General features: G+C 42.5%; 1 protein-coding gene across 15 annotated transcripts in view; it reads right to left on the reverse strand.

The window, feature by feature from the left end:
* The window catches only part of UNC80 (unc-80 homolog, NALCN channel complex subunit), a 136,171-nt gene that overhangs the window by 106,552 nt on the left and 2,903 nt on the right, over positions 1-26,716 (reverse strand). For 14 of the 15 annotated variants that reach the window (XM_052792236.1, XM_052792231.1, XM_052792235.1 and 11 more), the window contains exons 3-11: positions 20,815-20,971; positions 19,609-19,907; positions 16,979-17,102; positions 15,073-15,146; positions 14,498-14,637; positions 10,253-10,514; positions 4,584-4,718; positions 3,212-3,434; positions 1,615-1,755 (exon numbers count right to left, since the gene is read on the reverse strand). In XM_052792236.1, coding sequence (XP_052648196.1) covers positions 1,615-1,755; positions 3,212-3,434; positions 4,584-4,718; positions 10,253-10,514; positions 14,498-14,637; positions 15,073-15,146; positions 16,979-17,102; positions 19,609-19,907; positions 20,815-20,971 — 1,555 coding nt within the window. Of the gene's footprint in view, positions 1-1,614; positions 1,756-3,211; positions 3,435-4,583; positions 4,719-10,252; positions 10,515-14,497; positions 14,638-15,072; positions 15,147-16,978; positions 17,103-19,608; positions 19,908-20,814; positions 20,972-26,716 lie in introns of those variants that run through there. The other variant, XM_052792243.1, reaches the window with a different exon arrangement.

The following is a 26,716-nucleotide window of genomic DNA, read 5'->3' on the forward strand; positions in this document are numbered from 1 at the left end:
TACCTAAAGTAACTTTTTATGTGTTGTATCTTTATTTCATTATCACTGATAGGGCTGACTGCTGGATGAGACTCACAGAGGCAGGGAAGGAGGACCAAGGACTCTTCATTTACATCCATGCATGCCTGCAGCATGTGCCCATGTGCCTGTGACTCCTCTTTGAGCAGCCACCTAGGACGTAACTAATTTTTCATCTCTGCTTTTCAGTGTGTCAGCCAGAAGAAATGAGTTCATTAGTAAACGTCTCCTGACCAGGGGAAGTAGACAACAGATGGAAAATTATGAATGACCAGTATGCTCGGATATAGTTGGTCACACAAAACAAAAGAAATATATAATATTTGTACTTATTCTCTAACTACAGAATGGTTCATTCAAAGTCATAGACTACCACTAGAAACAGTATGATTTGTCCTATTATTCATATAGTTGCTGCACAGTTGTACCTGGGGTACAACTAGAAAAACAAGCATTGCATATGACTACCTTTTAGAAAGTATTTGGCTAGGAAGCTGGTGTAGTGAGTGGGATTATTGTCCTATAGAACGAATGCAGGTCGGGGAGATAGACTCCATAAAATTGATCCAGGAGAAGAGCTTTGCCCAGGAGACACAGAGCAGAGATGAGGGAGATGTGCCCATGCTGGATTAGAGCTGATGCAAATCCATCCTCTCTCAGACTATTCAGATTTGCTGTGCTAAAAGTGCATGGATCTTTGAGAGCTCCAAGGCCACAGCACATATCATGTGAGTGCACCTGTAGTCTCTTAGGTATGCTGCCTGACAGCTTGTGCAGAGACAGACTGTGCCCTGCTCCGTGGGGTGTGTGATATCCTGCTCCCTCATCAAGGTTTAAGGTTGCACTTGCCACAAGTGAGGCCCAATTTCTATGACCAGGTTTTGCCAGTAGCACTATGCATGAGGGAGAAAACAAAATCACTGTGTTTAGGCAGTAGGAGCAGCGCCAGCAAAGTGCTCTGGTGCAGAGAGCTCTGCTGACAGAGGACAGATTTCCTGTGCTTGGCTAACATTGTTTGACAAAGGTGGTGCTGCCCTGCCAACAGAAAGACTCTTACTTCTGGAGCAGACTTCATCCCACCAGGGGTTCTCCCATGTCTCCCATTGTGGTCACACTGGCATTGCTATTTCTGCAGAGGCCTCCAAGACAGATGGGCCCCAGGGAGACTTCGAGTGAATTTCAAAGCCAGGTTTCAATTTGGAACCAGGAGATTTAAGAAAAAATGGTGATTCTCAGCGCAATCCAACAGGGGACTTCGAAGGGGCATTAAATACCACAAGATTCCCTATGAAACCACTAAAGTTAGCAATACCAAGTTTCTGCCCAAACTTCCATCTGTGTTGTGGTAAGGCGAAAAAAAACCAAACCCTGCCTTCTCCCTGCTGATGGCTGCCAATTTTTTTGACAAACTGCACAAGATAAACACAAAAGGTTTGAACATTTTTCTACACAGAACAAAAAAACCTCAAGAGATGCGGAAAAAAAAAAGGAAAAAACAATTAGTCATATACTCATACATGGAAACAGTAACACTTCCTCAGCTTCTTGGATTTGATATTTCAGTGAAACGTTTCTTTCCTGATGTGTTAAATTTACCTTCTTTGACTGTGTTCTCTCCATGGCTGTTTGAGTGGTCAGGCAGATCAGAGACCAGCGTGTGATGAGAGTGTGAATGCCTAGCGCTCAGGCTCTCCATCTCCGTTGCTGTGTCAGAGCTCCCCCGTCTGGTAAACCTTCCTAAGGTGAAGACAAATGGATGTTTAGTTTACTCATCCAAGAGGTGCTTGGAGGCAAGAGACAGTACCTGAGGTTAGAAATTGAAGGATTGGAGTTGGCAAAAGTCAAGGCCTTCCAGGACCCTGTGAAGCAGAACCAAGCAAGTGGGATATCTCGCGGGGGTTCACTGACATAAAGACCGAATGTACAAACTCTCTGCAAGGCTCTTCCCCTCGGCACATACTGTTTTAGCTGACACCCACATTGTTGCCCACCAGCAGCTTCAGGAAAATAAGGTTGGTCAGCACTGAAAGACTCCACCCTTTGGGGCAGGTTATAGGAACTTGGTTTCTTCTCCCCTTGTCCAAAAGAAATAGGTGCGTTAGTGTGGGGAGTGCTAAAGCAAAGGAAGTTCTTCAGGAACACAATAAAATACAAATCAAAAGAACCTACTGAAAGAGGGGGACTATCTCTGAAGTAGGCAGGATCTGTTGACCATTGGACCTGAAATACATGATTTCACTGAGATATCAGAAAGAACGAACTGGAGGTTAAGCCAGGACAAGAATCTGGAGCCCCTGAGATCAAAATTTAACAAACTTCTTGAGCTACTGAAGATATGGAAAGGAGAATTTGTATACTAAGTTTGTCATTCTTGTAAAAATCTGTAGGTGTTTGTATATTAACCATTGACAAAATGCTTACAAATCTTTAAGAATTCACCTGGCTAAGCTCATTGCCCTGTGTCCCAAAGACGGACCTGTTTACAATGAAGAGCTTACGAAAATGATGCTACCTAAGTTGGTGAAAATGAGGAGGCTCTGGCATGGCCTTAGGCAATCATTTTGCTGCCTATCATCTCCAAGAGAGGGTGCCAGGATGAAAATCTATGACATTAAGAGTAAGTCTGTGAAACAGAAACAATGCCCAGACACTCTTCAGTGAACTTGGAAGCTTGAAGGAGCCAACATTTAGATTTAAACACTGTATCTTTGCCATATCAAGACAGTGTAAGCCTCACTATCTGAGACAATACCCTATTTATTTTGTATCCAACATTCCCTTGAGGAAGACTGTGAATATTTTCTGCCATACTCCTAATGACCATATTGCTGCCCTTCCAGAGACTTCTCTTTAAAAGAAGAGGATGCAACCATTCCCTGAATCTATTTTAAGCTGCAGTTGTGCAATGCTTGCTACCACTCAGGGAAAGTGGTACAGACATCACTACAGGTTGCTACAGTAGCTATTGTTCCAGTAAAGATTGCAGTTTTCAGAGAAAAAAGTGAACTAAAGCATAAGTCATTCAAGGTCTGCTGTCAGCAGTTGCCACGTCTACAAAAAGGTGTGTAATGCTGCAGAGCCAAGGACGTAAGGTGGCAATAGGATGGATGAAGAAATAAAGAGCTTCTGTTGTTCTCTGAATGTTCAGGACAGGAATGACATGGAACCTGGGGCAGAGACAACAACATCTCACCTAATATCGTGGTTTGCCATCCTCCTCTCTCAATGCCACGCCGGTCCTCTCCAATTCCAGAGAAACTGCCGAAGGAGAAAGTGCTGCGAGTGGGTGAGACATCCAAATGGTCCTCATGGAGGAGGAAGGGCACCCCCATCCTTCGCTGCCGCTTCTTCCCAGTATGGTGGAAAGGAATTGACCCTTTGCGCTCACGCTCCCTGTCCTCTTTGCGGCTCTTAAACTGCAGGAGGTAGAGGAGCAGATACAAGAGCAGGTAGGGGCTCTGAAGCATGGCAAACTACCATTTGAGGGAAAAAGCACAGATGTGTGGCCCAAGTATAACCTTCCACTCTGAGCTTTTTATCTTGGCCATTTACCCTGATAGCAACTATCTGCACTCTGGGACCATATGAGTATTTAAAGGAACACAGTGTTGCCCTAGGCTGGGATGGATGCCCTTGTATAATTTTAGGACATCCTCAGACCATGAGCTAGATTCATAGAATCCACAAAACTCTAAGTATCTTCGATGGTTGCAAACCCAGAGCTCCATGAGGTAAAAACATTGGAATCATAGAATGGTTTGGGTTGGAAGGGACCAGAAAGATCATCTAGTTCCAACCCCCCTGCCATGGGCAGGGACACCTTCCACTAGACCAGGTTGCTCAAAGCCCCATCCAACCTGGCCTTAAACTCTTCCAGGGATGGGGCATCCACAACCTCTCTGGGCAACCTGTGCCAGTGCCTCACCACCCTCACAGTGAAAAACTTCTTCCTAATATCTAATCTAAATCTACCCTCTTTCAGTTTAAAACCGTTACCCCTTGCACTATTGCTGCATTCCCTGTTAAAGAGTCCTTCCCCATCTTTCCTGTAGGTGCCCTTTAAGTACTGGAAGGCTGCTTTAATAAGGTCTCCCCAGAGCCTTCTCTTCTCCAGGCTGAACAACCCCAACTCTCCCAGCCTGTCCTCATAGGAGAGGTGCTCCAGCCCCCTGATCATCTTCATGACCCTCCTCTGGGCCCGCTTGAGCAGGTCCATGTCTTTCTTATGTTGGGGGCCCCAGAGCTGAACACAGTATTCCAGGAATAATTCACTGAATTAGCTGGAACTACAGTGAGCACCAGCACTTAAAAATCAGCACTGTTTGAGTACCCTCCCATCATGCAGTTTCAGCAGGACAGTTATTTGAATAAATATTTCAGTATTGTGTTTGGAATGTGCATATAAAAACCTATGTAATAACACACAGAATCACTTCCAATGAACAGAGATGTCAATCTCACACATGGCATGAATATATAGTCCAAGCAGACCTTCAGCTGCTACTTAGCAGGACATCGAGGTGCTGAATCATAGGTAAATTAAAGTACAATTTTCTTCCACTCACCTTTTTGAAGATGTTCATCCCCAGGTCTGTGGAGAGATCTGGAACTGCTGGTCTACGCAAGTTGGTCAGTGAAACCTTGGAAAATGCCTCTGTGCTTAGTGATTTTTCTTCCTCATTACATTTCATTGTAAGATCCTGCAGCTCCCAAAAGAAGACATTAACCACAAGGAGAAATAGAGGATAATCAGCTTTAAAAAAAGAGCTACTTCCAAGAGCTGTCATAGGAGCACGGTAGAGGAAAAGGACCTTCAATTCATTACACAAAACACTATTCACATATTTAAAGAAAAACAAATGAACAAACAAACAAAATTTAGAAACTCCCAGAATTATTGACCTTATCTAGTATTTCTGTCACCACAGAAAAAAGTACAGCACATTGCACTGCCACAGAAAGCCTCAGGCATTGCTGTCAGTGTGGTCTAGTGGCATGGAAGACCATGCTCTGCTCTGATTCTGATCCCAGGTATGACTCTGGGTAGCTGACAATCTTCTTGAGGCCTTGGTTTACATTTATGAGCAATCACAATGGCTACCCTTTTTGAAGTGTTTTATTTACGATCTAAGAGAACATGCCCTTAATAACATATGCCTTTAAACATGTATTTTGGAACTGAACTGCAATAAGCAGCACTGCCCTTTCAAGAGACTTGATTTGTAAAAAAATTATTTACTCACTAAAGAAACCTAAGACTTCTACATCAGTAAGCATCCTTCACTTGTAATAACAGTGCTCCAAGATCTGTCCATCATAGTTCTCATCATAGTTCATACTTGTGAAAGCCCCTATAGCTATAGCACAGAATGTCCCACGACAGTGAAAACCTCGAGACTAATTTACTCTAATTTCAGTAGAGGGCACTTTACTCCCCTTCTGCACTGAGCAAAACGCATTACAGCTGCCTACTGTAAAGAAAGGCTTTGCTACAAAAGGTGGCATAAGCTCAGCTCCTGGCCATCCGTTCTCATTAAAGATCTGATGCCACTTTTCATGAGATGTTTGCGCAAATGACCTGACCACATTCCCTGAGGATAATCTTCTTCTGCCTGAATATCAGCTTGTTTCCACTGGAGATGCTCTTTTACCTTGCTCCCCCATCAGAAAGGTTCTGCTAAACAACTGGGTCATGTTAAAATACCTTTTTGCTTTCAATCCAGAGATAGCCATATGCCAATAATAGATGAAGTGACTCCTATGGTATAGGAGGTTTAGATTCTGCCTAGCCAGACTGCATATTGGAAAGATAGCCAGCACTGCAATACACAAGTGTGCAGTTTCATGCATATGAAGGTCCAGCAAAGCCAGTGACAGTCTTTGCAGCCAAAGTCTTAAGCACCAGTTACAGTGTTTGCAGTACTAGGCTACTGGGGACCACACATTCTTCAGAGACTTTTCAGACTTATCAAAGACTATATTTGAATCCTTCCTATTAACTTTATCAACAAAAGAATGAAGGAGACACACAACAGAAAGATTCCTTTTCACTGTTGTTTTCAGTCAAGGTATGCTTTTAAACCATTTTGCATATAGGACTAAAGATTCAGGGGAGGAGTCATATGTAAAATCCAACAGACAGCAAATCAGGATTCAACTCCAGGTGCTCTCAACAGCAAGGCCAGCAAGTACTCCATATGGCTTGGTTCTTAAGCTTTTACAGCTCTCTGGCCTCTTATGGCTGGAAAACATCGTATGAATTTATTTCAGATTCATTATCTTTGTCCATTAGTTACTAAATCAGTGTTTTATTAGGTGGCTTACAGTCACCAAAAGGACAGAGTAAGGATCAGGGCCTACTGTGATACAAGCCTGTCCTGGTTTCAGCTGGGATAGAGTTAACTGTCTTCCTAGTAGCTGGTACAGTGCTATGTTTTGAGTTCAGTATGCGAAGAATGTTGATAACACACTGATGTTTTCAGTTGTTGCTCAGTAGGGTTTAGACTAATGTCAAGGATTTTTCAGCTTCTCATGCCCAGCCAGTGAGAAAGCTGGAGGGGCACAAGAAGTTGGCACAGGACACAGCCAGGGCACCTGACCCAAACTGGCCAACGGTGACGTCCCATCTAGTATAGGAACGGGGAAGTGGGGGCAGGGATTCGCCGCTCGGGGACTGGCGGGGTGTCGGTTGGCGGGTGGTGAGCAATTGCACTGCGCATCATTTGTACATTCCAATCCTTTCATTATTGCTGTTGTCATTTTATTAGTGTTATCATTATCATTATTAGTTTCTTCTTTTTCTGTTCTATTAAACCGTTCTTATCTCAACCCACGGGTTTTGCTTCTTTTCCCGATTTTCTCCCCCATCCCACTGATTGGGGGGGAGGGAGTGAGCGGCTGCGTGGTGTTTAGTTGCTGGCTGGGGTTAAACCACGACAAAGCCATACAAACCAACAGAAAGACAGTCCCAGTTCTGAAATCTGCTTAGGGTAGGTATCAAGCAAACAACACTAGAAAAGCAAATTACAGGATCACCTTAAATCTACAGTGTGGTATATGATGTATTTCAATGAATCAAGCTAGCTCTCCTGTTGAAGACTGATTAAAAATGTGGCTATTCTGTGCAGCAGACTATGTGGTAATTATGATGTGCATAAGATGGATAAGAAAGCAAAATAGTTTGGGGGCTGCTACTCCAGATTTTGTTGTTTCTGTTTTCTATTGCCTTCCTTCTGCATGACTGTATGGCTACCAGCTCATTAGTACTCTCAACTCTCAAGACATTACACTTGAGACTCTTGGCTTTATATTAGCGTTGCAGCGAGCACTACAGCTGCATTAGTCTTACACTTAATTTAAGCTTTGGCTCTTTGCCCCTGCAATGTTAGTGCAAGACTGTAGGGGCTTGTAAGCCTCTGAAGGTTTCATTTCCTAGACCTGCTCTTATACTGAATTCACTGCATACAGGTGCAACACAGGTTTCCATTATCACATGTTGCCAGGTCTGAAATATGTTTAGACTAAAGTAACTTTCTACAGGAAGGTAGTATTCATTTTATTCACACTCCATCTCTTTTCCTATGCAACAAGGAGTGCTGGCATGCTACACTGAATCTTTTTCTACCTTGCTGTTCAGTTTACTAGGCAATACATGGAGGATTTTTCTCATGTTCTCTCGATCCCAACTACTTTAGCCCAAGCTTATATTTGAAATGTAATTTCAGGCACACAGAAACCAGGAAGTGTGAGAGTTTTGCTGAGGCTTAGGGAGATGCAGGAAGTTACCCTGACAAAAATGCAGAACAATAGAAAGAATGTAGATTTACCACAAAAAATCTACTGGTCCCTGATGTGATTCGCAGGCAGCTGTTTTTGTCTTTAATCAGTTTCTGCCTGCCACTTTAAATTTATCCTGCTGAAACACAGAGTGCCAATATTTTTGAGAAGTTATTGATCAACCTTTGAGCAGAAATGATGACAACATGTTAGGAATTTAAGATCTATACTGAAAAAGCAGGCTTTAAGCATATCCCCGTGTCTGATGAGCTTGTGAAATCTCAGCATATAACCCCTTGTGTTGATAGAAAGAAATGACAAATCTTAGCCCTCTGGAGGTGGCATTCTCTCCTCTGACTAGCAGAAAGCCTTGAGAGATGAGACTCTGAAATTAAGAACAGCAGTTAAGTTCCTACAGTTGGCTGGGATGAAACAGAGCCTAGGTGTCTGTTCATTGCACAGATTTCAGTCATTAGAGTTGTAAAGAAGGGGGGCATGAGTTGAAACTTTTGCTGCACGGAAGACCGTTTCACCTCCTCCATCACAGCTGTTCTGCGTAATAAATTGGAAACATTTTTAAACAGGATTCCAGTTTGATGAAGTACAGTAAAAATACACAGGACTGACACAGAGGTTACCAAAAGCAATCAAACCTAGCCCTGGAGGGAAGAATGCCCTGGAGAGAGTCCTCACATTAACAGCTAGAAAGTACCCAGTGGAATTGCCAAATGGATTTAACAGAAAAATATTAGTGAAGAGCAACTGAGTAAAGGAATCTTCTGCAAGAGAAACAGCCTGGAAAAGCAAGAAATAGCCAAGCGTGTGAAAGGAGGGAAGTGTTTCACAGTGTATAGAGAAGCACAATACTAGTGCAAACAGTGCCTATGGAAGACAACCCCATTCATGCTGCCACTGTGCTGAGAACCACTGACTGCACTCCCTGTTGCACTAGTAGCTAAAATTGCTAACGTGCAAAATAACCGGGTTGTTATGAGCAAGAGCAAAGGGACAGTATATGCATGGAAACAGTGAACTAGATCAACAGCAGTATCTTCCAATTCTCCCTCCAGGAGATGATATTAAGGAGGATTTTCTGTACATGCACAGCAATCCTATAAAATCCCCATGCAAAGGTGGATTAAGACTGAATAGTAATTCATATCACCTGGCCTTTATGAAGATATGTCAAGCTTTTACAGGGATGAAACAGGCAACATTTTATAGAAATGACACTATAATACAGTTTAAACAATACTGCTGCTCCTGAGCCCTTAAAACCACAAGTAACCATCAGCCCTCATAAAAATCATAAGAATGGCTACAAAATCCTGAGATTTAAAAATAACAGTACTAATATTTACATTGTTTATGCTTGTCTTCTGGCTTATGAGCATCTGGTCCATACAGGAAAAAAGACATTTCACCCTTCTCCCTTATAAAATGACAGGTCAAAAACTGCCAGACCTCTGCAATACTGAAAGCAAGAATTTTAAGAAAAAACACTAAATATTCTGAGAGTTCTGACTCAAAAAAGATTTGACAGCAACATTAACAGAAGATAGAGCCTTTTACTTGAGTTGTGTCATAAAATTGGATTGCAAAAATAGAATCTATATTAAATTTTGTTAGGCAGTTCCATTAACTCAGTAAATCAGAATTTGCTGTTAAAAGGCCACATGACAGGAAAAGAGTGCACAACCTAAAAGTAGCACAAATCAACAAGGAGATTTACTGAAACTGCAGCAGCATCCTTTTTTATCCCTGGAACAACAGTGAGCTACCCAAAAGAAAAAACATTTAAGCTCTAACAAAAAGAGCTTTACTGCACCAAGGTCAGGAGTCTGGGGTTCCTCTTCCAGCAAAACACGGAGCAAGTCTTGACACCTATTAGGACAGCTTGTCTACTGAAGTTTTGTTGGCAATTATAAGGGTAAAAGTTATGCAGTAAGAACAACAGCAGGAGAAGAGGTAACAATATGAAGGGCTCTTGCTTGCTGCCACTGTTTGCAAAGTCTGCTCCAATATTTTATCCCAAGTGTTTGCCTGGAGTGTACAGTGCTGTACCAAGTGCAATTCCTTTTCTCTCTTTTGAGGGGTTACACCAAAGAAGCTCAGTGAGTCCTGAACATTACACCGTAATGCAAAGGCAGTCTGATTTCTTCTGACAACTACATTAGTATAGTCTCACATTAAAAACTAATGTTATCACAGTTCACCCTAGATTAATTATCCTAAATCAACCCTCAAGCTTTCAGCAGTCACCAGCTCTGACTCTCTGCATCAGATTCTGCCTCCAAAACCCTCATCGTTCTCAGAGTCTCTTTCTGAATCAATCCACATATCTGACCTCCGGGCAGTTTAACCAACACCAAAGCTGTGCTTTTCACTAGTTGAACAGCCATCACTTCCCATCATCACCACAACAGTTGTTATTTTCTTATTGATGGCAACTGCTTACCTGAGTTTTGTGGGTATTCACCAGAGAGGGTGCAGCAGCCACCATAGAGCTGCTGCGAGGTCTTGGCAAAGGGGTGATCTCTGGCTCAGGTGGTTTCTCCGGCTTTTCCTGTAGCATATGCCTCAGCCTCTGCAGGTAGTACATTAGTGACCACTGTGTGCCCTCCTCGGACCAATGTGGCTGCAGCAGGCAGCGCAGCACTGCCACATCAAAGTATGTGGCATAGCGAGACTTCTGGCACGGTGGGATCACCAAGGACACCCTGTTCCAAAAAGTAGGAGTAGAAATCTTAGTCATCAGGCTCCTTAGCCTTTCTTAGATACTCAGCTTTCTGAATAAAGAACCAGTCAATGATGATCTGTCAGGTTTGCATGTTCAACTGTTCTTAAGAGGTCACTCTTGATACCACAAAGTTTTCTTTGATAGCTGGAAAACAGTTCTGTCCTAGCATACATGCTGGTCCACCCCAAAGACCCAAGACCTCTACTAATAGGCCTACAATTTAGCCACTCATCAAGAGCTGTAAGCCATTCTCATTCTCCTGCCATCTGCAGAAACCACCAGGATGTGCACACAGCTGTGCCTGCTTGAGCTTGCAGGGACATTTGACACTGACCCTTTGGGACTAAGGGCCTGACTGAGGAAAGCATTACTGAAGACACATAAGTGGATATTTAGCTTTCAGGTCCCTAGAGGACCCAAGTACATGCTCTGTTAAGTGTTTTTTTGGATAGGGTTGCTTTCTTTAACTGTGGTCTGAAGATAAGCCTCCAGCACCTGTGCTAACTGAATAATTTGTTCAGTCGGAAACAGACAACCCTTGAGCATCTGCTGTTCAGAAACCAGTTAATATATATTTAGGAATGGTTTACATTTGTACACATCAGGCCTTACTTAAGAAGGAGCAGGCAGAGCAGCTAAGTCAGTTAACCCTTTAAGCCAAGTAAATTGATTCTCATAAGCAAAAGTTACTGTTATGGACACTCTTTGCCAAGGCGTGCTAGAGAAAAGGACCATTTTTAGCCTTCATTATAATTTTCATGCCTTTTAGGTGGTGTTATTTCCTGATGGGTTTTAGTACAGAATTTTCTAAGTATTGTAGAAGTCAGTGCACGCAAAAGCACGACCTCTGTAGTAAGCCTCAGAAATGAGACACCAGAGATTTCAGGTTTCAAAGGGATCATATCTGTTTTCAGAGCCAATCTTATTGCAACAAAATGCTCCGACTTTTTTATTATTTTTTTTTTTATACCACTTCTCTCCCAGCATAGTACAACCGGCCAGATCTACCCTCTGTACAGTCACTAGCTGTTAGGAGACAATCTGTCAGAAAATAAGCAGTGAAAGGGAGTTGGAACAATGAGAATCACATGGCAAAAGAAGGTGTGAAACGCTGGGGATGCGGCAGGAATTCTGGAGATCTGTCTACTTTTTTTGTCTGCTGAAGTACACAATTTGAATGTTTCCACTCAGTGTGTTAGAAACACACCTCTGCGAACTGAGTACTTCTGTGATTTTTGGATTATATAAAAATCAACAGCACTTCCATGAATTGTATTCTCAGGCATCTGGGAATCATCACAAGCACATCAGGTATTTATTGTTTTTTTAAAAGCCATTTATATTATCAACTCTGCTAAGCAACATGCAAACAGCATTGGCAGGACACCCCCATCTCTACCTGGGTACCACCACATTCCAAACAGAGATGTCCAAGGCCATGGTCCAGCAAAGCATTAGGAAACAAGCGGCAATACTGACCAGTGGAACCTCTAAGTGCTTAAAGTGCAGTGCATGCTTAAAGTGCTTTGCTGGATCACTGCCCAGTGCCACAAAGCTGCCCTGTGCATCCAAGGCAGATATAGGACTGACCAAGGAGAATTAAGTGTGCAGTGAACGTTGGCATCACTTGGAATCACGTGAACCCTTCTTCATATTACACACTTGGAATTGGGGGGCAGGTGGCAAGGCTGGGCTTGGAGCAATGCGTGCATCCAGAACTCAAATCTGCAGGAGCTGGTTTGCTGCCAGCCCCACAGGCCAATGTTGAAGGCACTTGGCGACTGCAGACCAGCCCGTCTGTGTCAGCATATGTCACTATATGCAATCTATAGGTTCAAAGCTTCTCCCCTAGTTCTGCATTCAAGGTAAAAATGTTATGTTTGACGACTTTAAAACAAGCTGTTATAAAAACCTGAAAAACTGAATTAGGAAGGGGAAAACAATGATAAGGGGAAAACAATGATAAGGGGAAAACAATGATAAATGGAAATATGCTATAAAGTTTTTCCCGTAAACCTGATGTGAAGGCTGTTTTTGTCACAGTCAAGATTGTGTCACATCGATGCAGCCTATAAAAAACCATAAGGATAGCTGGGATACTCAAAGCATCCCAGCAAAGTAAATAAAGCCCATGACCTCAGTAGCAATTGTAAAGGATGATGCATTGCTCCCTGGTCACTTTGCAGGACCCAGATCAATATCTGAGTCTAAACAGTCTTTCATGCTCCCCCATGTGCGGCATAGGCAAACCTGAGGTGCAACACAGCCTGGAGCAAGGCATGTTCTCCTTATGAAATATTTGTCACTAAAGTCCTCGGTGCAAAGTCTGTTTCCCAGGCAGTGTGTTCAAGGCAGCAGCTGGATAAAGGGCTGTGCCTTTATTTGGTACAGTGTTAAACTGTATAATCTGTAAATGGAAAATTTCACTGAGTGGAGCAGGGATAATTAGCCAGGATCAGAGGAACAAGCCATTTGCTCAAGAAGTGTCTGAGGAACCAGAAATTAAACTCTGTACTTCTTCAGAAGGAAATCTAGTGTTCGTATAACCAGCTCTTGGTTGCCTGTGACTGCAGGGAGAGTGGAAAGGCAGCCTTCTTTCAACCCTGGGCCAAGGACAAAGGAATATTGCGGCTGTTGCTAAGTAGAGTAAACAACATTTGTTCCCCAGTTGTCTGTTGCTTGGCAACCAAAGCTCCCTGTACAGTTTTAACTGATCAATGAGTCCTGCAAATGAGGAGGCATAATGATGCTCTCTTCAAAGCCTGTCTGAAGCTGCATCCCCATAGCAACCACCAGACCCAGCTTGTCAAATTGGTCACCTGATTCTGTCTTCTTAAAAAGCTGCTTATTTTTTTACAGCTGTGCTCTCTCTGAGCAGTAGTGTTCACACATAGAAAGGCAGTTCTGTCCCCAACTTCAGTTTCACTGGCTCCCATTAATACAAATTAAATAAAGACCCAGAACTGACAGCAGGCTTGATACAAAATCCCAAGAGAAGCCTCCTGATAGGATCAGAGTCTTAGAGAATAGCTTTGCCCTTTCCACCAGTGAAAGGGTGCACCAAACCCCTTCTTGAGAAATCAGAGCCATTCCCAGATTATACCCAGAAACCCACTCCATCCCACATTTCTTCTGTCACTGTAATGAAGCAATTTCTTAAAACACTGCAGTGTTTTGGATATGACATTTCCCAAAAGAGGTAAGCAACAGGACCAAAATTTTCAGGAGGAGTTTAAGTGACACTCCTAAATCCACAGAGACCTAAAAATATAGCTAGGCTTCCCTCCCTCTCCACCCCCTGAAAACACTCATCAGCTTCATTTACTTATGGCACTACCAAGTGTCCAGCACTACTGAAAATCTGGTTCTGTCTTTACCTGCCCAAATCCAGATTAAAAGAAGTTAATTTATCAGTGCCATGCTGGAAAATCACAGCCTGAGTCCCGCAGTGCAAGCTGGGAGAATATTTGCGTGGCTGTGCTTCTTTGTTAGTCTGTTCCTTTGGGCCAGTAGTCTAAAGCGAGCTAAGCAGCAGGATGCAGATAAGTCATAATGAAAGCAATGGAGAGAGGCTTGCAAAAATCCTTTGCTAAAGGGAAAGAAAATTTGATCAGAAGGAAGCCAGAAAAGATACCAGTTGCCTCAGGCTGAATCCAGCTAAGGAGGGTTGAGCCTGCAGGTTATTTGTTAGTGTCTTTAATTATAAGAAACCAACATATTAGAAAAGACCAAAGAAACTGTCCCAACAGGCCAGCTAGAGATTTCTCCAACGAAAGTGGCATTGAATATCAAGTGTTACCACCTTGCTCATCACCCAGAACTGAGATTTGTTGAATTAAGAGTTTGAGATAAACATCCAGCACCCTTGGCGTGTATGGACAACAGCAGATTCAAGATAAAGGACTTCTGTGACCTCCACCATTGAATCACACCAGCCTAACCTTCTGCTGAAGGGGTTTGTACCTGGGATGTGTGGTACCCCTCTCCTGAGAGGTTTGGGAGGATACGCTTCCATCCAAGGAATTTCCACGATGACAGGCTGAGACAGTGGTCTTTGGAGGTACAGAATCTGGCTGGGTTGTCTCACAGACCACCTGTAGTCCCTTTGGATAGTTTAATAAAAGGAAATAGGTATATAAACATACTTCTCTCTCCCATATTAGTTTTTTTACTGCAATTTGTGCTTAGACATGACTGTTATTTATACCATAATATCATGGTGAAACTGATCAAGCCTGGGCCTTCTCAGTACTAGGTGTTGTGCAGGCAAAGGGTAAGGCAGGGCTCTTGCCCAAAAAAATACATTCAGGCTTCCATCCTGTAAGATAGGATAAGGTCAAGGAGATCCTGACAACTATACTCAATACCCTTTGGTTCCACTGCAGACAAGGTTGGGAGCCTTCAGAAGAACTGTGAAGAACTGTAATTTCTGGAGACAGAATACTTTAGGGTGGTAACTGCAAGTGCTGTTTCAATATTAATTTCCCCCCTCCCTCAGCTCCTTATTCAAGCTTGTCTAACCTTAGCACAGAAGTTACCTCAGTATGTCCACTGTCCAGATTAGGGGATTCACAAGTCACACTCTGATTGTTGGTGGGAGAACTTCTCTTAGCTGAGAAAAGAAGTCAAAAGAGGACATTTCAGGAATCACCTCTAATATCAAAATGTACCACTGAAAGGATAAACCAGAAAACAAAAACAAACCCAAAGCAGCATCTCTCTGCTGCAGGCTTCCTAGGCATTAGCCACAGCCAGAAAAAGAAAAAAAGGACTGTTTTAATTTTTGCACAATTCTTTCAGTTGTGTTGTCAACAACATTGTCTACTGAAAATCTCTATTTCATTAAAAATAAATCTGAATATAAATTTTATCCAAAATCCATTTGGCATCAAACTGTGTCTTCCTGTGCATACTAGTGCCTTTTATTTTGGAGCTCTTCCTTCTCCAATTTTTACATATATTCAGCTCCTTTTCTAGGTTACATCTCTCAGAATGTATTGTGATTTCCAATTTGACAAATGCATTCATCACAGGAAACACACAAATGTCACACATAAAGTTTGATCAGCAATACTGTAGAAGAACAAGGGCATCACAAAGACTAGGATGACAATTCTTGAAATCCTGTCACATCGCAAGCTATTCAGATGTGATTTAGTATCAGACTGACTCCAAACAAAACATTGCAAAGCTTCTTCAGCAAAACTTTTTTTAATTTGTTGTAAAAATTTAAGTAAATTTAACTTTTTTGTCCCAATTTGAGACAACAATGCTAAGATAGCAGAATACTCCATGATATAAAGAACCTCATTCCAATTTCTACTTCCGTTCTGCTGAAAACTTTTTCAAAACATAACAGAGTATTTTCATTTCAGACTTTACTCCTAAAGTTATTCCTTAGGGATTTTCTAACCACAGTCCAGACCTATGGAAAAAATTCCAACAGTGAAAGAAAACTTAGGACTAATTCCTTTTGTTAGTTCCAGGGCTGAAATCCTATTTTTTAATTCCAGAAGTTGAAGCAGAGGGAGGAAGAACTAGAGGTCAAAGATGGTTTTAAATCATTTGAAAGGCTTGAATCTTTTCAATTCTGGACTGTCCCAGAGGCCCACAAAGCCTTGAGAACAAAATATGTCATCCAAAATGACTTGTCATCAGAAAAATCTGATTTAGCGAACTACATTTTCACTACTGTGAAAATTACAGTTCCATGCCTTTGAGAACAAGCAAGCAATGCTACAGCAATATACCCAGCACACTTTCAATTCACCACCTGGTAGGAATTACGCAAAACTATCATCTAAAAACATAAAAGTAAAAAAGTTTTTTTAGAACTAGGCCAGACACGAAGGCTTGGAAGCCTAAGCACCCAACTCCAGCCTCATTATGGCTGAAGTACAAAGGAGGAACAACCCCTTCCAGTATGCAAAACAGAATTTACAACCTAGGCCTTCTTTGGAGCCTCTTGAAACTACTTTGTTTAATTTCATAACATGGTGAAATTCAAATTTTAGGTAAGAGGAGAACCTACACTGCCAACTGTGTGCTCTTCACTGTTAATTTTTGTCCAGTGCCAGTCTGGGAAATCCTTCCCCACCCATGTCAGGCTGCTGCTACATACTGTCTTCGCCCTTCTTAGCAACTAAGGAAGACATGGTGAAACAGAGATATGAGGCTGACAAGAAATGATAACTCTTCAGTAGAGTTTCTTATTTCCTATTTGTGATTTCTCTCTCATCTCCTATTTAATTATTATGCAAATGTAGGTTGACTCTGAGGGGAAACAACCTTAAAACTACTCTCAAAGGATTGACTAGATCCTGACTAGAAGGATTAACATATTCCTTCAAATATGACGCCAATAGACCATAAGGCAGCATCAGGCAAACAAAGGAAAGGTTTCCCAGCCCTCAGGAGCTACATTACCACAGCAAAGTCACAGACCTGTAACGATGTTCCTGATTGGTTTTACAAGGGCGTTGAAGGCAGAAACTTCGGGCTGCCTGTGTTCCCACATAGGCTGCCAAATAACAAGGCCACTAGCCAACCGAAATGTCAGGTCAGACTCCTAGAAAGACAAACAGAGGTTGTATCGCACCAGCTCACACAAAAGAATGTGGTTTCCAGTCTAAAAGGATTGCAATTTCTCTGATGCACAGATCTTAAAAGAAATGAGAGATACCATGCATAGTTCTGTGGTCAGTATATGCTAACTCAAGGGCCAATGACACTACTCAGCAGATATTAATACATTTCAAAAATGGCTGTTAAAAAATAATAGGGAAATCTCAATACAAAAATATACAAGAAGCTTTTTCTAAATGAAATTTCTATACTAGTTAATGAATCCTGTTTTTTCCAGCACATTAAGCTGTCAAAGAAAAGGCCATTCCTGTGTCAGAAAGCATCCCTTCCGACCATATATAACCACTTCATATTTAATATTCAATCTCAGCCTTAGGATTTAGACTCCGAGATTTGAACTTCTTGCCCCAAAAGAATAAGAATACTAAATATTAAAACGTTACTTAGAAATTGAGGAAACAGGAAATGTAACAAATTACTATGAAATAGCAGCATACAGTAATGTTGTTATTAGCACTGTTAGTAACTGAGCTATGTCAATACAGAGACATTGGCGCTACTTATTCTTGTGCCACCATTGTTTTACAAATGCAAGTAGCTGAAATCATGTAAATTAGTACACGAGTAAATCTTAGCAGGATCAAGGTGCAAGTATGCACTTAACTTGACCTAAGGTCAGATCTACATTAGGAGACACTGATGTTGGTATAGTCCAGCTATCCCCATAAGGCAAACAAACATGGTAATAGCAGTTTTGGCAGCATAATTATAGCTGCACCACCATCTCCTGCTGACATATAGCTCCACATGCCTCAGTGGTAAATTGATGATGCAGACAGAGCTAAAGGAATGGCAGGAGTTGACTGCTTGTAGCTCTCCAGCCCTTCTCTTCCCTACTCTTCGTTCCCTACTCTTTGTTAGTGCTGTCTCTTCATTATGAACTCACAAGCCTTGTTTCTTTCATCTACAGTTGTTAAGTTATAGGATTACATGCATCCCCCTCTCCCCCCAAAAACTTCATTTAAAAACATATTGCTAAATACATAAATCCTCTCAGAAGTTTGGGATTCTACCATTTACGTCTGCCTGTGCAAACATGTATTATCTTCCCTGAGCAAATGCATTACTTTAGTTATCTGATCAGATAGTATTCTTCCCGAGACCTCCACCTCTGTGAAACACAGAGGCAACAATGCCAACTTGGTGAGCCAGTTACATGCCTTGTTTATCTCACCTTCTTTGAGCTTTGCTTTGCTGACAGAAACATGCATGTTCTCATGGGCTTTTCAATGTTCATCACCACAGTATCTCAGAGATCTCAGAGATTTTCAAGGTAAACCTGAGATATTGTTATTAACCCATCTTGTAAATGGGAAACTACATCCCAGGAATATTAATATAAAGAAATTGGAAGCCTAATCACTAATAGCCAGGGTCTACCTCCAGTTTAATTTCATTTATTCAAAGAGCAGCCCACATTTATGTGTGTAGCACTGGGAAGAATTCATCATTTCTTCCTGTCATGTCCCAGTTGCTTACAGAGAAAATGTGGAACTAGTAAACAAGTATGAAAAAAATCAGGCTAAATAAATGGAGCAATACTGTAGAGGAACTCAGTAGCAGAAGTAGGGAAAGAATCTAGCTCTCTAGACCTGCTTTCACCTGCCTTAACCAAAAGATTATCCTTTATCTCCTGTGCTTTCTTATCTTCTTCAACTGTTGCAGCATACAAGGCAGGATTAGAACAGGTAACAGCCTCCATCGCTTCATGACTTTATAGACCTTTTCCAAGCACCTACTCTCCAGAACCAGTTTCTCTTCTGAGGCCTAGCTGGAAACAGCAGCCCTCCAGAGAGACTGAAGACAAGAGGCAGGAGTCAGAGCATGCAGAAAATGCCTCCTCATCACACCACTCTGCAAAGCTTATGCACTCAGCATAAAAACAACAGAAGGACCAGGCAGACAGGAAGCCTGCTTCCAACTTCAGAACAAAGGAATGCTCAATTGCCTTTGCCACTGCCATGCTTATACCACTATCACGCATTCCTGGTAATTAGCATCAAGATGATTAGTAATGACAACAACAAATCCCAGTGGCAGCCCCACGGTGGAATCCCTGAAAAGCTAGCAAGGCCCTTCTGAGCAATGGTTGAGAATCACTGGAGCAAGTTAAAGCTCACAATCCTTTCTGCAGTTTCCAGGGTCCCAAAACTTCACAAGGGCCACAGATCTTTGACATTCCCAAGGGCTGAAAATGGCTCACTTGAGATTTATTTGCCTTTGTGTCTGCCTGATACTTTGGTGGTTGTTCATGTCACTGGAAGTATTTCTTCCTGATAGCAGTGGTATTCTGCCAGCTTGTTAAAACATTTCCAGTGGTCATCCAGTGTGCACTGTAGGCTGAATTAAATAACAATCACAAAGGCAGAATCATTCTTTTCCTGCTCAGAGCTGTCTCCACATAAGTACCCCATCAGTGTTCCACTTACTTTAATCCTGTGGACAAGGGGAGCAAAGAGAAACACAAAGAGCTCCACTGTGGCCATTGAGTTCTGGAAGAACTTCCTTGTGTTATTCTCCTCCTCATCACTCGTGGTGCTGGGCCGGGGATGTCCTGGTGATCCTTGGTTTTCAGCCTGGTGGATAAAGGCACTACCGCTCCCTCCCCAACTAGAGCCTCTGTCTCCTCCAAATCGGTCATTGCTGCAGTCCTGAGGGGCCTCCAGCAGCATCCAGTGAAGAGTGTGAAGAAGCTTTGTTTCAGCTACTCCAAGCTTATCCTGATGTCCTGGATAGAAAAATGCATCACAGTATCTCACGGGGTTTCCATTAATGGTACTGTTGAGACTTTCAGAGCCACAGAGCAAACTGGGCATCCAACTTCCTGATAAGTATTTGAAAATTAAAATTCTACCATTAAAAGCATCAGCATTCTGTTTCATTATGTTTGAAACCTCCTAATTCACAAGTCTCCATTTACTTCACAGCATTTGCAGTTCAGTCCCCGAAATGTCAGTTGCAGGGCAACTGAATGCATGGACACAGAACGGTCCTAAAAGATGTCAGTTCAACAGTCTTGTCTGTTTGACTCTACTGAATAAGACAAAATGCAAGTGGGCACTGCGAGGTGCTCAAGCTGTGTCCTGTTAAATGTTCCCTACTAGCATGTCTCATGAAGCAAATTACTGCTGAAATCACCGCTGAAATCAGTAAAAGACTAGTAAAGTAAGTTAGATTTGGACCCAGCTCTATCCTTATTATCTGATTGACTTATCTGCTGAGAATCACAAGCATTGGCCTGAATAAAAAGAAGAAAAAAAGAACTGAAGATATTAAAAGTACCTGCTGCAATTGGCCACTGCAGCATGCCTTGAAAGAAACATGTATCCTTTCAAGGAACCCATGCCTGCTGGGTGGTAAAGCTTTTGCTAAAACTAGTTTCATTATCTCTGGAAAATAACTAGCAAAATATAATTGAACTACTTTGACTCTTCAGCTCATCAGACCATTAACTTCACTGGGGAAGCTCTCACAGGTTACCCTGCTATAAATGAGAACAGCTCAAGAAAGGCAATCCACAGAATGAACTAACCGGGATTCTATGATTTAGAGTATGTTGGCACCCTGAGCATAAATCTGTCATATTTTGACTGGTAACTTCAGTAATGGAGAAACAAACTCACATGAGCACTAACCTAGCTTGTTTCGGTTGGAGAGCAATGTTGCGGTGCAGTGCAGCACATGCGGGAGTGCAGCTTGGACAAGTTCCCAGCGAGAAATGCTCTGGATGGCTTCAGAGAGAGCTGGAGAAAGGCCATGCAACTTGTTCTCTACTAAAACTCTTTCAAAAGACTAAAAGTAAGAACAAAGAAAAAAAGACACTGTATATCTATTTTTGCACATACCTTCTAGTACATAGAACATTCTCTTTTAAAAACCTGTAATCTGTAATTTTTCATTATACAACTAAAGCACACCTTATAATATTTTTCCTGAAAGACATAGATTGTCTTGAAGCTTGTATTTGTGGAGCTGAGCGCTGGACATTCTTCTCACACACACACACTCTTTCAGTTTAGTGTAACAAAAGGGCAACCCATTAAAGGTATATGGGCCTTAGGAAATGTTTTCACACCCTGCCACAAAAAATAAACAATGTACACAATTTTTTGTTGAGTCACAATGTAATGGTTTTGTGAACATTTAAAAGAGCTGATGGCTGCAGCAAGTTCATTATTTCCACCTCAAGCAACACAAAATAAGACTATCTGCCTTTGAAATCCCTAAGGAAGTTTGTTATTGCTAGTTGTTCAAACCATTTCACTAAGTTACTCCTCCAACCAGACACAAAGATCTCATTATAGGTCACAAAAGCAGTTATATTCCTTCACTGACGTTCCTAAGCAAAGAAATACGTTATTGATAATGCATGTCGCTGCCATATACCAGCTTAGCCTCCTGGCTACCTATTTGCTTACAAGATGTTTCACCAATTTTATCAAGCTCTGGGCAAACAAGTAACTGTTGGCATTCATGACCTAACGGATCCTTCAAACGCCCTTACTCCAGAGTCATAAAGCTTATCCTTCAATACTAGTCATACTAATTTTTCCTGTAAAATTGGGGGGGTAGTACAAATAGACTTAATTACAAAGAAGAAAACCAAAAAGGGCAGCAGTCATAACCTACCTCTCCTAAATGACCAGCCACTCCCAGGCGTGGCATGCTAACCAGTGGTAACATGCACTCTTCTGCATACCCCAGCAGCTGTGCTCATTTGTTCTCTAAGGTCATGGCCGCATGCGCTGGTGTGGACAGACAAGAGCTCCTCTATCAAGAGGCAGGATGGCCTAGTGCAAGCATACTGCTGCACCATCGTGGTTTTACAGCATCGCCATAACAGCTCCACTCTGGCCAGCATGGAGGCAGAGAACTGCACATCTATCTGTACCTACATCCTAAGAGAGAAACTCCCCAATAGGACCAGGCACAGACAAATAGAAGGGGTGATGGACTGTATGATTTACACAGATGTATTTGGGGGTATTCAGAACTGAGTGTGCTTAGTCACAGTGTCCACCTACTAGAAACCCCAGGTTCTAGTCAGAAAACTCAACAGACTTTCTTTATGGAGCAATGGCTGAAATTGGAGACCATTAGTTATAATATGTGGACAAAAATGGGGATTAGTCAAAAATAATGTGCCATGGATTAGGTTGTCAGCAATGTGTATTTCTTAGCACCAAGATGGGATAACATGTCTACCAGGGAAAGGATGCCTCAAATCACTCTTACAGCAATCTGCTGGAGGCCACATTGTCTACAAAGGGAAACGATCTCCTGCCATTCATTCCTATCCGTTCAGGAATGGGGGGGGGAACACGAAGAGGTGGCAGGTGCTTGGAAAGCCTTGGCAGGCAGGGGAGCGAAGAACTCATTGTAAGGTCTGAGTATTCTGTTCCATTCAGGAGCTATGAAGTCATCAAACCACAGTAGCAGTTGAGAGCACATTAGTATAAAGACAAGAGAGGTCTAGAACAACTATCTCAGACAAGGTTACCTAACAAAAGGGGAGAACAAAGCAGCAAAGTATCCCCAGAAGCAAGACAAGAGGTGCAGGGTTAATGCATGGTTACAAACAACATAAAGTCTGAAAGAGCCAGTGAAAAACATGAGATTTTATTTATTTTTGTCAAAAGGGGACAGGGTGCCACTCCTTATTTGCTGCTCCAGCCACACACGCCCACCCCTACTCATGCATCAGCTCTGGGGCTCACTGAAGCCTTCATTCAGCCAAGTCAAGCCTCTACATAAGCCAAAAGGAAGCTCAGCATTGAGGTAAGTAGTTTCTACCAGGTTAGTGAGCTGAATTAACTCACTGAAAGGCCTGCCAAGCACCAGTGCTCACCTAGGCTTATTGAAAGAAATTATCTTCTCACCTCCAGTAGAAAATTCAAAGCATAAGCTCACACTTCAGTACAGTGACAAAGCTATTCCGTTTACAGAGCAAAGGGAGGGGAAAAAAAAAAAAAAATCACTGTGAGCAGCAACACTATTCTGAAGCATGAAGGAAGACATATTGTTCCTCTCTGGCTTTCCATTCAAGGTCTCATTCACAGGTACTTCAATGGCATCAGGGAGAAAGTCTCCCAACAACTGCCTTCTGGAAGCTCTGGCCAATATTCTGCATACTTCAGAAACTCAAGAGGAAGCCAAGGAGTCTGTAATTACGTCTTTAAATTAGGCTTGGATTCACCTCAACATTTTGGGTTTCTGAGCTACATGAAGCTTTTCCTACATGGTTAGCCACAAGATTCCTCTGTTCTTTCCTGGTCTGAGCCAAAAGCTAAATATATTTCTGTACCACAATGAAAGATTAGCTTCCAGAACAGCATATGTGATCACAAGCACCTGAGACAGCATTTTTCTGGCAACATAACAATGCTTCTAACACAAAGGCTACTGTATGGAAACCACTTGAGCATCCCTGTGTGCTACAGGCACTGGCTGGTACACAATTGCCACTCTGCACGTACTGTCAGCATGGGACCTAGTTGGCATCAATCCCCAACAGTCACAAGCAGCCCAACAAGAACATGCAGTTCTTTTGACAAGTGTTCTCATGGGATTTGCCTGGAGTTCTCCATAAAGGTCCAACTCACAGCAGCTTCTGCCTACACCAGACATTCAAGATGCAAGGCCCTGGGTTAGCATTTGCTCCTCTAGAGCCTCCCTTTTGTTCTGCCATGGCTCTACTCTTAACTTTCAGGACCTGTTACAGAGAATATACAGACATTAATATGAAAGACCTAATTTTCACCCCACATGAACTAAGCAACTGCTGCTAGAGCTGAGAGGAGTTACATGCTTCGGTGAGAAGGCTGAATGAGAATGTCTGAAGTAAGTTCCCTGTAAGTCAGTCAGAAGCGAGATATTGTCATTCTATGGGTATGTCTTGGAGCTGCAGCCTCAGGCCTGCTGCTCCGCTAAGAAGACAGTTACCTATTTATAGCAGGCTTGTCTGTGCCTGCAACACCCCACATGCCAAAGGAGGATAAAGAACATCTGCCAAGGTGGTAGTGAGGGAATTCAGTGTTGTGCCTTGGTTGCAGAAAGGGCAGCCCCTTTCAGCAGTGCTCTGTGTGTGTGTTCAGCTCCCTCAGGGCCACTTATACAAGCATTTTTGCCTTTTAGCCTGGTGACACCATCTGTTTTCACAGGGAGTGGCGGTCATTCCTGTCTGGCTGCCTTCCCACTGCTGTTGTTCGCCTTTTATCTTCGTCTCCACCAAGAACCAAAGGGGCTGTCAAATACCTTGTGACCAGGGTCAGCCTGTGTGTCACTTTGCTGCTGGAACTGTAACAGGTAGCTGCCTGAAGAAGCCTGGACGAGCAGTACAGGACAGAGCAGATTCTGGCTGGGCTTTGCCATGGTTTCCTATACAGCTTTGCTCAAGTTGCATGAACTTCCCCTGCTCTAAGCCCAGGGGAGCTGTACTGCAGTGAACTGCATAAGGCAGCAAGGGCTCAGCCAGGCCCCTAGCCCCCACTAGAGAGCCAGGACCTTGGGAAGCTCAGCAACCCCCTGTTCCACCCTCTCAGGAGTGCCAGATGAGCTGCAGGTCTCCTCCAGGGAAGTAGCCCTAGAAGATCTCACTTGAAAAGAAAAGGAAAAAAAAAAACCAACAAACCCCCCTCAGTAAGCTAGGAGAGCAGTGCCCAGTGCTTAGCCTAGTGTATGTACAGAAGGACCCTGACAGAGACACAGAGAAACTATTAGTGCTTCCTGAACCAGACTTCTGTCCTTGGAGGGAACCTTACCACCCTGTTCTTCCAAAGCTCTGCCTGCATCATGGTAGAAAGCAGAGACCGTTGCTAAAGTCATGTCAGACTGACTGGAAAGAACTTGAAATGCAGACAGACAGTATTGTTAGTCTGGGGAAGGTCCTCTGAGTAGGGAAGAGTTCCTAGAAAGATCTCAAACACTCATCTAGGAGTTCATAGCACAAGGGATGGTAAGGCTCCATTGTTTACTAAACATAGTAATAGTACAAAAATTGACAAGCAATGAAACACAGATGCCAAGCACTTTATTTACAGAAAATTCCCATGTTCAGAAACTCAGTTTTCTGCCACCATGTCCATTGGCCAGATAAAGTAAAGGCGGCCTCCTTTTAAACTTTGTTCCATATCTATCCTTTAATCATTCATAACAACAAAACATACTACTACATTTGCAAAAACAAATTAAAAAAAAAGCAGAAAAGAGGTAAACTTTGAATTTGCAGGATCCTCCAGAAAACGTTTGGGTTCTTCCATGCCCAGTGCAAACCAGGATAAAAGAATTTAAAACATATCCTTGAGTCCCTTACCCTCACCCCCAAAAATGCATTAGCTTTGTACAGCACTCACATATACTCCTGTGAGGTCATTTAGAGCTTTGACTCATGCACATTAGGAATGACATTGTGGCAGGGCAGAAGAACTTCAGAATGGGGAGAAGGAATAACGTTAAATCCATACTGTGGCACAACAGCATTTAGACAGTCTAAGACAACGTGGGGGGTGGGTATTTATCTTCAGATTAAAGGCTATTATTCACAGACCAATTGAAGTCAGTGTGATTGTTCAGGTAAGGAAAACAAGGCTATGAAAGGGCCAGGTTTTTCTTCAAGTATTATGGTATAAAGCAAAGCTCAAAGAAACAATGCAATCTGCTTTTGCAGACCAGATGCTGTACTCACTGAATCTAGGCCTCCAGCATCTGCCTCCTCAATGCACAATATGCAGCAAATTCTACTGCAGCAAGTTTAGAGCCAAGAATAATAATAGAATACTGCACAATGTTGTATCACGTGCATTGTCAGACAGTTAACAGCCTATAGACATGCCTAGAACAACTCTGGCTATAGAATTTTAAAAGGACAGATCATGTAACAGGTGCACAGTATTTTTAGGCACACTAGTCAATACAGCGGTGTTAGATAATCAGCTTGATGTTTCAGAAGACAAATCAACTACCTGTCAAGTTCCAGAAACCCTGTTTCACCCATGCACGCAGCACTCTGCTACCCCACTGGATAATATGGAAGGGCAGACATTCCTGCACATTGGCAGGGACAGGAAACTGATGAGCAAAAGAAGGTGGCAGATGCAGCAGCTCAGGCTGTATCCCATCAATTGCTCAAAACTAAGCCCCACCTTTGAAAGCTTTCTACCATAATTTAGTGATTATGTTAAGAACTGGAGAAGAATCAAGTTCTCCTCCATCCAAGCAAATGGATTGGATCTTCATGAAATGCATTTTTCCAGAGCTCCCTTTCCCTTGGCTGAAGCATGTGATTTATGTTGTCTTGCAGTTTCTTTGGGGTTTGTGGGGCAGTGTTTTGGTTTTGGTTCTGTTGGTTGAGGGTTTGGGGGGGGTTTGGTTGTTTGGGTTTTTTTTTCCCCACTTAGTAAATTCTGACACGTGCTTATAGAAGAAAGGTGCTTTAGAATCAGCCTGGGGGACATAAAGAAAGACCTGATGCCAACAGCACAGCATGAAGCACAAGAAAGTCACAGACAGATAGGTACATCATGGAGAACGCACAGAGAA

This window comes from Harpia harpyja, chromosome 7, assembly GCF_026419915.1.
Source record: "Harpia harpyja isolate bHarHar1 chromosome 7, bHarHar1 primary haplotype, whole genome shotgun sequence".
Taxonomy (NCBI): Eukaryota; Metazoa; Chordata; class Aves; order Accipitriformes; family Accipitridae; genus Harpia; species Harpia harpyja.